Here is an 11,471-nt window from a genome sequence, read left to right as displayed (position 1 = left end):
AGACTCACAGAACAGGAGGGAGGAAAACGTTTTGTGTCGTTTCTATGTGTTTATAGTGGACTCTGCTCAGCCTGGAGCACCCTGCTGCCTCCTGGCTCTCCAGGGACTCGTGCTGGGGGGGTGCTTGGGGTGGGTTCTTGCCTGCCTCCTCATACAACGGTGCCTTAAACCACTTAGGGGAGCGGGAGGCCATGGCTGCTGCACAGGGGAGGGGAGAGGGAAGGGAGGGGAGGACAGTGGCTTTCTGGGACCATCTGCAACTGGGGCTTTCTTCTCCCTGTGATCAGGAGCCCCCCCGGGTGCCCAGGGATGCGGTCCCCACCTGCCCTGCTGCTCTGTCCTCCAGCTAGCAAACGCCAGTGGCCTTTTTAGCCTTTTCTCTAATTTATTCTCCCCCCCTGCCTTGCCTGGGCGAGGTGCAGTGGGAGGAGAGCTGGGCCTGACCCAGAGCAACCCCAGCCCGCAGGGCAGCGACGCCCGAGCCAGCAGCCCGACCTGCTCTGGCCTCCCCTCGCCGGCGCTGCTGAGCGCCCTGCCCGGCCCGGGGCGGTGCAGCAGGGCTCAGGGGGGGGCAGGCCAAGCTGGAGGTGCTGCCCACGGCAGGTACCGGACTGGGGCAGTTGCTGCCTGGCAGGTGGCTTTTGTTTACTGTGTAAGCAAGATGGGCAGGAAGGGTCTCGTACGAGGGAGACTCGTGCAGGAATAAATTTTAGCTTGAACAGAGCCTTCTGTCCCTGTGCTTGTCTCTGGGGGGGGGCAGGCGAGGGCCTGTGGCTCCAGCAGGCCCAGAGCAGCCTGCCTGTGTGTGGCTGCAGAGGCCCACAGGCGCTCACAGAACCGGAGCAAAGCCCTCTGAGATCATCCGGTCCAGCCACTGACCCAACACCACCATGGCCCCAGGTGCCATGGCCACATGGGCAGCTCCAGCCATGGGGACTCCACCACCTCCCTGGGCAGCCTGTGCCAATCCCTGACCACTTTTGCAGCAAAGAAATTGTTCCTCATCTCCAGCCTAACCCTCCCCTGGCACAATTTCAGGCTGTTTCCTCTCCTTCCATCACCATGTCCCAGGGCTTGCCTGGAGTAAGGGAGGTGTGGGTGCAGGTGGCAGTCCCTCTCCTCCAGCAGTTGCCTTTCCTCCTACTTCAGCCCTGCAGAGCTCCCAGGAGCCCAAGCTCTTCCCCCAAAGCCCCTGAACAATGCTCCCTTTCTCCTCTGCTTAGGGATGGAGGCAGGCACCCAGGCATTAAGAGGCAGTTGGAATTTTACCACTCTCAAATTTTTACTGTAAGAGTGGTGAAGAACTGGAGCAGGTTGCTCAGGGATGTGCTTGAGGCCCCATCTCTGGAGACATTCAAGATCAGCCTGGCTGTGCCTCTGTGCAGCCTGCTCTGGCTGGAGCTGTCCCTGCTGCCTGCAGGGGGGGTGGACGAGATGCCCTTGGAGGCTCCCTTCCAACCCGATGCAATCTGTGACTCTGTGAATGGTGGTGGCAGGGCTCAGGCACCCAGGGCAGGAGGGACATGCTCAGGCCTGGGCACCCCACACAACCCTTTCAATACCACTCTGAGCTGGTGGGGAGCTCAGAGGCAGCAGGCAAAGCGGTGGAGCCTCCATAGCCCCAAGAGCAGGGTGCCCAGCAGGCTGTGCAAGCAAACCTTCCCCTTTAAGAAGCTGTTTCTCTGTGCCAGAGCCTGACCTCGGCATCCTCAGCTGAGCTGGATTAACAGGGTGAGGGGAAGGGGCCTGCAGAGGGGACTGGGGCTGCTGAGCTCCCGGGGCTCCCAGCGCTCCAGGCATGGCCCCCGGGGCTCCGCAGGGTCCAGCCCTGGGGCAGCACAGGTAGGCACAGCTGGCACTGCCTCTGCCCCGCTGTGTGGAGCAGGTGTCCCCACTCTGCCCCAGGGCCAATGGGGGCAGCTGGGGAGGAGCAGTTGGTGGGGCAGGCTGCTCTGCTGGGGAGCAGAGCATGCCCAGGAGGCTTCTAGCCAGGCTGCACTGGAGGCTGCCCATCACCATGAGAGACTTCACTGAAATCACTCTGTGCTCTGAGGAGCTGGACCACAGCAAGGTAGGGCTGGGGGTGGGGGTGCTGCCCTGGGTTCCCCATCCAGCTGCCTGCAGTGTGCTTCCTCTGGTGCCACCTGTGCTCACTCCCCTGCAGACCGAGTTCTGCAACCCTGTCTTCGAGGGTGAGGAGCCCCAGGCAGCACCAAGCACTGAGCACCTGCCAGACAAGGACAGAGCTGGCCCCACATCACCCCAGGACAGCCTTGGTACCCACCGGGGGTTTGTACCCACGCCCCTTTCCATGGGGCCACCAGGGGCAGCCACTTAACCTGGGAGCTGGGTGGTGAGGCAAGGCTCCTGCAGAGCTCTGGGGCTGCTCGGGGGACTCGTTAGCTCCTTGGGGACAAGAGGCTGGAATGTGCCCAGCCAGGGCCCTGCCAGCCGTGTGGGGAGGTGGCGGGGGCGGGGGGGGGGGGGATGGCTAACAGCATCCAGGCTCTGCCTGCCCTCCTCCCCCTCCCACAGGCCAGCAGCCGTGGGCACAGGCAGGCTGGCAGTACCGAGCCGACTGCAAGTTCACCTGGCTCTGTGTGGCTCTGATGAGCGCTGTCCTCCTCTTCCTCATCGCCCTCCTGCTGGGCATCGTCATCCACCGTGAGTGTCCGAGCACGGGGGGCTGCCAGGTGGGCTGTGGCCGCGGGCTGAGGGACACCGAGCTGGCTCAGAGGGGCAGAGCAAGGGCCCATCCCACACAGGACCTCCCAGGGCCCCCTCTAGGGACCTCGCCACACCGCGGGGGCAGAGTGGCCACATGCGCAGAAGCGAGGGGGATCTCCACCGGCCTGGGATGGTCACTGGGGGCTGTGAGAGTTGTGTCGGGAGCTGCACACACCTTGGGACACGGGGCTGGGTGAGCTTCCTAAGCCCCTTCCCCACACTGCAGCCATTTCTCCCTGCCGGGGCTGAGCTGTCCCTGCTCTTCCCCGGGCACAGAGCTGACGTCCCCACAGCCAGCCGGTGCCCCAGCTGCAGCCCTGCCTGCCCGCGGCGCTGCCACCACCACTGCGGCACCCCCCCGAAGGGACCTCCTGGACCCCAAAACAGCTGCCCCCCCCACCCAGGGCTGGCTGCCCACAGCTGGCACAGCAGCACCAGGTAAGTCCCACGTGAGATGGTGCACTGGGAGGCTGGTGCCCTGCAGCACTAGCTCATGCCCGTGCTGGTGCCCTGCAGCACTAACTCATGCCCGTGCTGGTGCCCTGCAGCACTAGCTCATGCCCCTGCTGGTGCCCTGCAGCACTAGCTCATGCCCCTGCTGGTGCCCTGCAGCACTAACTCATGCCCATGCTGTTGCCCCATGCAGCTTGTGGTGGGACCCTGCGGGGCCCCGAGGGCTCCTTCAGCTCTCCCAACTACCCAGGCCCCTACCCACCCCACACCCTCTGCATCTGGCACATCGAGGTGGGTCCTGGCCTTGCCATCCAGCTGAAGATGGAGACCTTCAGCGTGGAGGGCACTGCCTCCTGCCTCTTCGACCATGTGGAGCTCTACGAAGAGCTGGGGGCTGGCGATCCAGGCTCTGCCCCAGCTCGGGGGGGCCCAGCCAGGTAGTACCCCTGGCCCCCAGGGAGCGTGGCCATGCAGGGGTGGAGGGGGCAGCCTCTCCAGAGGTAAGCAGCACCACCCCTTGTTGTGCCCCCAGGTTTTGTGGCAACGTGGTGCCCCCCACCTTCAACACCAACTCCAACCACCTGAGGGTCACCTTCATCTCCGACAGCAGCGTGGGGGCCTCAGGCTTCAGTGCCCACTACCGTGCTGTGCCTCCCAGTGAGAGTGAGCATCCCCACCCCCAGGCACTGCCAGGGCCCCTGCCCCTGTGGGCAGGCAGAAGATGAGCACTGAGGAGACTCCTGTAATGCCCAGGGTGTGGGACAGGGCAAGGTGCCCATGGAATGCCGTTGCCAACCTGGCTGTCTTGGTTTCACTGCAGAGAGCTGTGCCTGGGATGAGCACCTGTGTGACCAAGGGCTCTGCCTCCACCTGGGCTTCATCTGTGATGGCTTCCATGACTGTGCAGACAGGAGTGATGAGGCCAACTGCAGCCTGAAACACAAAGGTTGGGCCAGAGCCTCCCCTGCAGCCCACAGCCTGCTGGCAGCCAGGCAGTGGGAGGCAGGGAGAGGGAGGTGGGGAGCCAGTGCAAAGGGAGAGGGGCAGGGGCCAAAGCTCTGTGTGTGTGTGTGTCCCTCCAGAGTGCGGGGGGCCACTGACAGCCTTGGAGGGGCACTTCTCCACCCCAAACCATCCCCACCCATACCCACACCAGCAGGTAAGAGAAGGGACTCTGGGGGGATGGAGGTGGGAGGAGGGGGATGGTGGCACAAAGGAAGGCAGCCTCCCACCGGGGAGGGCTGGGGGTGCCCCTGCCTGGCTTCACAACCATCCCTGGCTGCCCCTGCAGCTGTGCCTCTGGCAGATCTCGGTGCCCCTGGGCCACGTCATCGACCTCCACTTCCACAACTTCAGCCTGGAGTCGCACGAGGACTGCAGCTTTGACTTCGTGGAGGTGCACGACAGCACGGGCACAGGGGCTGCCAGCCTCATGGGCAGGTAGGGGCACACCCCCCAGGCTGGCTGTGCCAGCCCGAGTGCCCCGGGCTGCTGGGGCTCAGCCGGGGCAACTGAGGCACGGGGCAGGCTGGTGAGGAGGACCTGCTGAGCAACAGGTTTGGGGGAGGTGCTGATTGGCCACACTGCCCACTCTGAGCCCCTCTCTTGCCCCACGGTCCTGGCAGGTTCTGTGGCCACCAGGTGCCACCCACGCTGACCTCCTCACGCCACGTCATGACCGTTCTCTTCGTGGCAGACGAGGGAGTAGCAGACCAAGGCTTCTTCGCCACCTACCAAGCCCACAATGCCACGGAGAGTAGGTAGCCAGGCAGGGGCACAGGCTGACCAGAGGGGCTGGGGCTGTGTGGCCACTGCCCTTGGGGGCCTTCAGGGCCAGGCAGGATAAAACCCTGGGGAAGAAGACTGCTCTCACCCCATATCTGACCCTGCTGGAGGTTGAGCTACAGGCCCCTGGGGTCCCTTCTCACCTGAGTTACTTCATAATCCCAGCCCTGGGGATGTGGGCTGGAGAGGCTCAGCTGCACACAGGTGTGATCCATCACCTGAGGGCTGGGAATTTAGGCTCCCACTAAGCTGGGCCAGCGATGGTCACCTACTGGCTACGGCTGCACGGCGGCAGTGCCCTGCGGCTCCCCACCTGTAGCCCCAGGCCAAGAAGAGCAGAGACAGGGGCGGTCAGCATGGGAACAGGCTGACTCCCAGCCATGCCCAGGGTGCTCTCTGCCCAGGCCTGAGCCCAGGCCCTGTGGGACTGGCCCCTGTGGTCTTGCAGAGACCTGCAGCCCTGCAGAGTTCTCCTGTGGGAATGGAGAGTGCCGGGCGCTGGAGTCCGTGTGTGACGGCTGGCACGACTGCCCCGATGGCACCGACGAGCTCAACTGCACTGGGGTCTCCTACCCGGCCTTTGGTGAGTGCCACCCCTGGGTGCTCCATGCAGCCCCTCCCCGAGCCCGCCTGGCCCAGGAGACACGCTGGCAGCTAGCCCGTGGCCAACGTCTGCCTGCTTGGTGGGCACCGCTGCTGCTGTGAGAAGTGAAACAGCTCACCCCGGGGCAGGGTCTGTCTGCGAGCCTGTGGAAGTGGAGATGTGCCTGGGGCTGGGCTACAACGACACCTCCTTCCCCAACATCTGGCTGGCCATCCCGGACCAGGAGGGAGCTGCGGAGGTGCTGCAGGACTACCAGGTGAGCGGCAGGGGGACTGCCGGGGCGCTGCCTGCGGCGCTGCAGGCCGTGGTGCACTCACCGCCACCTCCCCGCAGACGCTGATGGAGCTCGCCTGCTACCAGCACCTCCGGCTCCTCATCTGCAGCCTCTTCGTGCCCAAGTGCACCCCGGATGGGGGCGTCCTGCAGCCCTGCCGAGCTGTCTGCCTGGCTGCTGAGCTGCGCTGCCAGCAGTCCCTGGGGCTCCTCGGCATCCTCTGGCCCATCAACTGCAACATCCTGCCCGACTCCAACGACCCCATCGAGTGCTTCCAGCCCTGACCTGGCAGGAGGAGAGGAGTAGGGGCTGGAGCATCTTGCCCAGAGCCACCCTCCCTCCCACCCCAAATGTCTTTCCTACCTCCTTCTGTTGCAAATCCCCCACTTCTGGGGTGCCCCCCTCCCTTCAGCAGCACCCTGCTGCCTGCCCTGGGGTCCTGCCCTTGGCTCAGCACTCAGCTCAGTGCCTGAATGCCATGGGCTTGCACACAGAGCCAAGTGCCTAGAGAGCAGGTGCCCCTTCCCAGCCCTGCTGCAGGGACAGGTTTGTGCTGGAGAGGCTGTGCCCACAGGTTGGAGCTGTGCTGGGGACACTGTGCAAAGCTCCCCTGTCAGGCAACAGGACAGTGGCAAGAGGGTTGGGCACTGCCTCCCCATCTTCAGCCAACCCCAGGTGTGTGGGAATTGGGTTGTGCATGGTTCCCAGCCCAACTCTCTTTCAGCCTTTTCAGGCTGTGCCAGACCTCTTTCCTGCAGCCCTCAGGCGGCTGCTAGCCTGGTAGGGAAAGGGTTAATGTCCCCCAAATGGAGCAAGGCTGGGATGAGGTGAGCCAGGCTGCAGGCAGAAGAAGAGCCCAGGGCTGCCCATGTCCAGCAGTCCCAAAGCCAAGAGAATAAACAGTGTGAGCAGCTGAGAAACCCAGAGGAGCAGGTGGCTCATTTGGGGAGGGTCTGTGTGTGGCTCCTGCCAGATCCTAGGGGAAACTGAGCTCAAGGGAGGGAATCCAGAGCTGGGGTGGGAAGTCTGAGCAGGAATGGTGTGGCACAGGGTAGGCTGCTGTCCACAGGGAGTAGCAGGCTGCTGGCTGTGTCCTTGATGTGCTGGGGAGCTTGCAGGGCACCAGGGAGGTGGAGGGATCTTGGAGGGGGGTCAGGCTGGCAGCCCCATTGTGCACGGAGGGGATCCTAATCCAGCAAGGACTGTGGCCCTGCTGACTGAGCTGGCTTCATGCCACCCTGATGGCCACAGGCCTGGCAGCACCCTGTAGCCACAAACCAGCTCCCAGCTGGCCAAAAACAACAACTCCTTCACACCTTTTGGAGAGGGGAGCCAGAAGGCTCCCTGCCAGCACCCAGCCTGGTACCTGAGGCAGGAAGGCTCGGCCTGCAGCATCATCCATGCTGCTGTGGGCATGGGCACAGGGTGGAGAGAGGCAGGAGTGCCTGTATGGCACAGCTGGTGTGGCTGGGAGCAAGACCTTGCAGCCAGCACAGTGCTGCCATTGCCACCCAGCTGCCTCTGCTCTGGGGCCTTGAGCCCTCTCTGCTCCTTCTCTTCCTGCACAACCCAGCTGCTGCTAGCTGGCTGCAGAGCATGGGGACATCCCCAGCCAGAGGACTGCCCTGCTGCTCAGTGGCTATGTCCCTTGGATGCACTCGGTGCTGGAACAAGTTAAAGGCAGGCTGGGAGTGCCTTCAAAAGCTCTGCCACATGCTCTGGGTCCCCTAGGGCTAGCCCTGCTTTGTGGTGTGGCCATGGTGCTGCATTTCCACCTGCCTGCTTCTGCCTGGCACCCCCCTGCCTGCTCAGCCCCACACACTGCCCCAAGCCCCCACTGCCTGGCTCTTCCACTCCCCTGTGGGTGCTCCCAGGGCTGGCATTGGCAGCCTGTGTGTGTCCTGCCACCCCTCTTGTCTCAGCCCTGCTGCCAGGGACACCCCAAAGGCTGCCAGCCAGGGGACCTGCACATCCCAAAGACTCCCTCTTCCTTCTGCTGCTCCAGCCCTGCCTGCCTTAGCTGAGTTTCCCTCCCTTGGCCTTCTCCTTGCTCCACTTTCAGGCTGCTGCCTGTTTTCCCTCGTTTCCCTTCCTGCTGCCCAGATGAGACGTGTTCAGCCTCCTCTCCCTCTGCCAGGCTGTTTGCCTTGCTCTCCCTTCCCCCTGCTTGCAGCACTTCTGACACCATGAGATTATTTTCCTTTTTCCCCTTGTCTTGTAGCTTTTGGCTCCCAAGGCCCTTGATTTCCTTTGGAGTTTGGGAGGAGAGACGTGAGGAGGAGGGGGGTGGGGGGGTGGAGAGGCTGCTTTGCCTAGGGCCTTCGTCAGAGTGAAGTGGTCTGGAAGAGCTGCAGCCCTTCCACGACCGGAGAGCAGCGAGGTGCTGGAGCAGGAGCCGTGGGACCGCAGTGAGTGGGGCTACCTAACGCTGCCCGGCAGCTGGGACGCGCTGGGCTCCTGGCTCTGGCGCCTGGGCGGGGGAGAGACACTTTCCTCCTCCTTTTCCTCTTTGTTGCAGCCATCGGCATCCAGGAGGGGGAAGAGAGCGAGCAGCTCTCCCAGGGCAAGGCCACAGGGAGGGGGCCGGAGGGGGTCACAGGGCTCTGCTCTCTCCGGGCTGATGAGGGAAGGGCTGGGGGTCAGCAGAGTGGTCCCCAGCAGCAGGGTGGTCTGGCGTGGCCAGGGATGCTGCAGCCGTGCCCCAGGAAGCCGGCCGGGCGCGCAGCGGAGCTGCCGGCAGCAGGGATGCAGCCAAGGGCTGGGCCTGGACGCGGCCCCGTGCGCCCCCAGCCGCCACCCCCACCACGCACGGCCCGGATCCCACGGTCCCACCCCACGCACGGCTGGCAGCTCACATGCTGCCCTCCAGCTGACACCCCACGAGTGCCCTGCCAGCACCCCCCACACCCCCCCAGCTGGGCATGCTGCCAACACGGCAGCTCCCACCCCAAACAGCCCCCAGCCATGGCCGTGGAGCTCCTGCCTCCCACACATGCCACACTCCCTCGCCAGCCCCCCTGTTCCCTCCCCCCAGCAGCCATCCCGTGGGGCAGTGGGGTCTGCAGGCTGCTGTGGTGGCACTGCCAGGGGTGGGGATGCTGCAGCAGGTGCAGCCAGCGGTCAGGTCTTGCTGTTTGGGAGCAGGCAAAGGGGAAAGAAGGGAGGAACAGTCACCTGCTGAACTCCCCCCACCCCTCCCTGCTGAGCACTGCAAGCTCGTTTCACAGCCCCCTTCACTAAGCTCCCCAGAGCTGTTGCCCTTCTCTACCTCCTTCCAGCCCCTCCATGGCAGATGAGATGAAGCTCCTCTTCCTCCTCTTCCTCCTTGGGCTCATCACCAGCTCATGGCAGATCGAAGACAACAAGATCCCCGGGCTGTGCTCGGGGCAGCCAGGCATCCCAGGGACCCCAGGGCTGCACGGGGGCCAGGGGCTGCCAGGCAGAGACGGACGAGACGGCCGGGACGGGGCCATGGGGCTGCCAGGGGAGAAGGGCGAGATGGGCCCTCCTGGTAAGAAATGAGACATCCCAGCTGGGGAGGGGGACCTGCTCTGCCCTAGCTGTGGGGAATGCCCTAATGCCAAGGGGTGAGCCTTGGATGCTGGCACAGCCCCAAACCAGGCATGCATCTGCCACCACCACCTCTTTGGCCCTGCCTGTGATGATCCTGTGCTCCTGCAACAGGTAGCAGCTCCCTGTCACTGGCAAAGCTCCATTTCTCCCCAACCCTGCAGCCACCCCTCTCTTCTCCTCCCTGCTTTGGAGGTCCCACCAAGCTGTCCCCAGAATACAGCTGCAGCATCCCTGCCCCAGCTCCTGGGCTGGGGTCTCTCCCATCCTGGAGGTTGTTCTCCACCTTCCTGTTGCTGCTATGCCCAGGCAGAGAGCTCTGGCCAGGGCAGGTATTCACCACCCGCATCCCCTGCGAGCTGGTAACCATGAGGGGATGCCCCTTGCCCTTGAGCTGTTCCCCAGGCAGAGAGCCCTGGCCAGGGCAGGTATTCACCACCCACATCCCCTGCGAGCTGGAAACCATGAGGGGATGCCCCTTGCCCTTGAGCTGTTCCCCAGGCAGAGAGCCCTGGCCAGGGCAGGTATTCACCACCCACATCCCCTGCTAGCTGCTACCCTGAGGGGATTGGGGTTGGAGGGGGGAGCTCCGTCGGCAGGGGGCCGTGCTGGCGGGCGGCGGCTTAGAGGTAATCCTGTGCCTTGGCTCCCCGCCCCAGGAGCCCCCGGTGCCCGCGGGGAGGTGGGCAGCCCCGGCAGGGACGGGCCGCAGGGCGAGAAGGGGGCGCAGGGCGCATGTGCGGTCGCTCCGCGCTCGGCGTTCAGCGCCAAGCGCTCCGAGTCGCGCAGCCCCCCGGAGCCCGACCAGCCCACCCGCTTCGACGTGGTGCTCATCAACGAGCAGGGCCACTACGACCCCGCCACCGGCAAGTTCACCTGCGAGGTGCCAGGCCTCTACTACTTCGCCGTGCACGCCACCGTCTACCGTGCCAGCCTGCAGTTCGACATCGTCAAGAACGGACACTCCGTCGCCTCCTTCTTCCAGTACTACGGGAACTGGCCCAAGCCTACCTCCCTCTCGGGGGGGGCCCTGGTCCGCCTGGAGCCCGAGGATGAGGTGTGGGTGCAGGTGGGTGTGGGGGACTACATTGGCTTCTATGCCAGTGTCAAGACAGACAGCACCTTCACCGGCTTCCTCGTCTACTCCTACTGGCAGAACTCTGCCGTCTTCGCCTGAGCCTGCCCTCGGTGCTGGCCAGGGCCAGGACGTGTCCCCTTCCTGCAGCTGTGTGCCGGGGGGCTGGGACAGTGGGACCCCTGCCCTGCTCTGCTGCTGCCACAGGGCAAAGGGCAGGACTGTGCCACCCCCTGCTGCCCCGGGGGTGGTGGGGAGCATCCCTTCAGCAGCACTGTACAGGAGCTCAGCAGTACCTTGGGTGCCAGGCTCTGGAGCAAGATGCCCACGCCAGGGAGCTGCGAGAACCTGGTCGTGGTCTGCTACTCGCCACAGCCACCTGGGCACGCACCGGCACGGGCACCAGGCCCTGGCCATGCTGCCAGCCTCTCCCCCTGTGCAGAGCCAGCCGGGCTGCCTGGCCGCTGGCACGGCGAGGTGCCCGCTCTTGGCACGTCCCAGGGCTGGTAGCTGCCCTTCCTCTCACCCTGCTCTCTGCCTGCCGGCCGCCTCCCCCTGCCCCTTCACCCTCCATAAAGGGCTCCTTGGCCGTACCCTCAATAAACAGCTCCTCAGCCACGCGTGTGCCTGCTGCGTGTGCCCGCCCGCCGGCTCCTGGGTGCCAGCACCTCTCTGGTACTGGGTGCCGGGGCTGACCGGAGCAGCGAGAGGTACCGGTGGGGTCAGCGCCGTCCTGCCCCGCGGAGGTCGCGGCCCGGGGACCGGGAGGGGACGGGAGGGAAGGGCAGCAGCCACTAGATGGAAGCATCAGCATCCCGTAGCGACGGGCACGCCGCGGCGACACGGCCGTGTGCCAGCCCAGAACTCCGTGAGGGCAGCGGGCTCGGGGACCACCCCCTCCAGGTGCCCTGGCTCCCCACGGCTCGACGGCCAGGACTGGCGTCTTGGCGGGCGAGAAGTCCCTTTGCCCCCGGAGCCACCGC

General features: G+C 64.9%; 2 protein-coding genes across 2 annotated transcripts; both read left to right on the top strand.

Moving 5' to 3' along the window:
* Window positions 1–1,728: 1,728 nt before the first annotated feature.
* Window positions 1,729–6,244, top strand: MFRP (membrane frizzled-related protein). Its single transcript, XM_054176070.1, has 13 exons — window positions 1,729–2,071; window positions 2,165–2,276; window positions 2,536–2,664; window positions 3,004–3,165; window positions 3,374–3,617; window positions 3,713–3,843; window positions 4,001–4,126; window positions 4,263–4,339; window positions 4,472–4,620; window positions 4,806–4,936; window positions 5,414–5,548; window positions 5,698–5,825; window positions 5,903–6,244. Exons 1-13 carry the CDS (start codon window positions 1,970–1,972, stop codon window positions 6,125–6,127), a joined length of 1,851 nt encoding a protein of 616 aa, XP_054032045.1. The 5' UTR covers window positions 1,729–1,969; the 3' UTR covers window positions 6,128–6,244.
* A 1,946-nt stretch (window positions 6,245–8,190) lies between these two features.
* Window positions 8,191–11,099, top strand: C1QTNF5 (C1q and TNF related 5). The gene is made up of 3 exons (XM_009901447.2): window positions 8,191–8,251; window positions 9,122–9,354; window positions 10,073–11,099. The coding sequence occupies exons 2-3, from the start codon at window positions 9,129–9,131 to the stop codon at window positions 10,588–10,590; spliced, it is 744 nt and encodes a 247-aa protein (XP_009899749.1). The 5' UTR covers window positions 8,191–8,251; window positions 9,122–9,128; the 3' UTR covers window positions 10,591–11,099.
* The last annotated feature ends 372 nt before the right edge of the window (window positions 11,100–11,471 follow it).

The sequence above is a fragment of the Dryobates pubescens genome, chromosome 34, assembly GCF_014839835.1.
Source record: "Dryobates pubescens isolate bDryPub1 chromosome 34, bDryPub1.pri, whole genome shotgun sequence".
Lineage (NCBI taxonomy): Eukaryota > Metazoa > Chordata > Aves > Piciformes > Picidae > Dryobates > Dryobates pubescens.
Note: the sequence above shows the minus strand (reverse complement) of the source record. Positions and strands in the feature narration are given on the sequence as shown.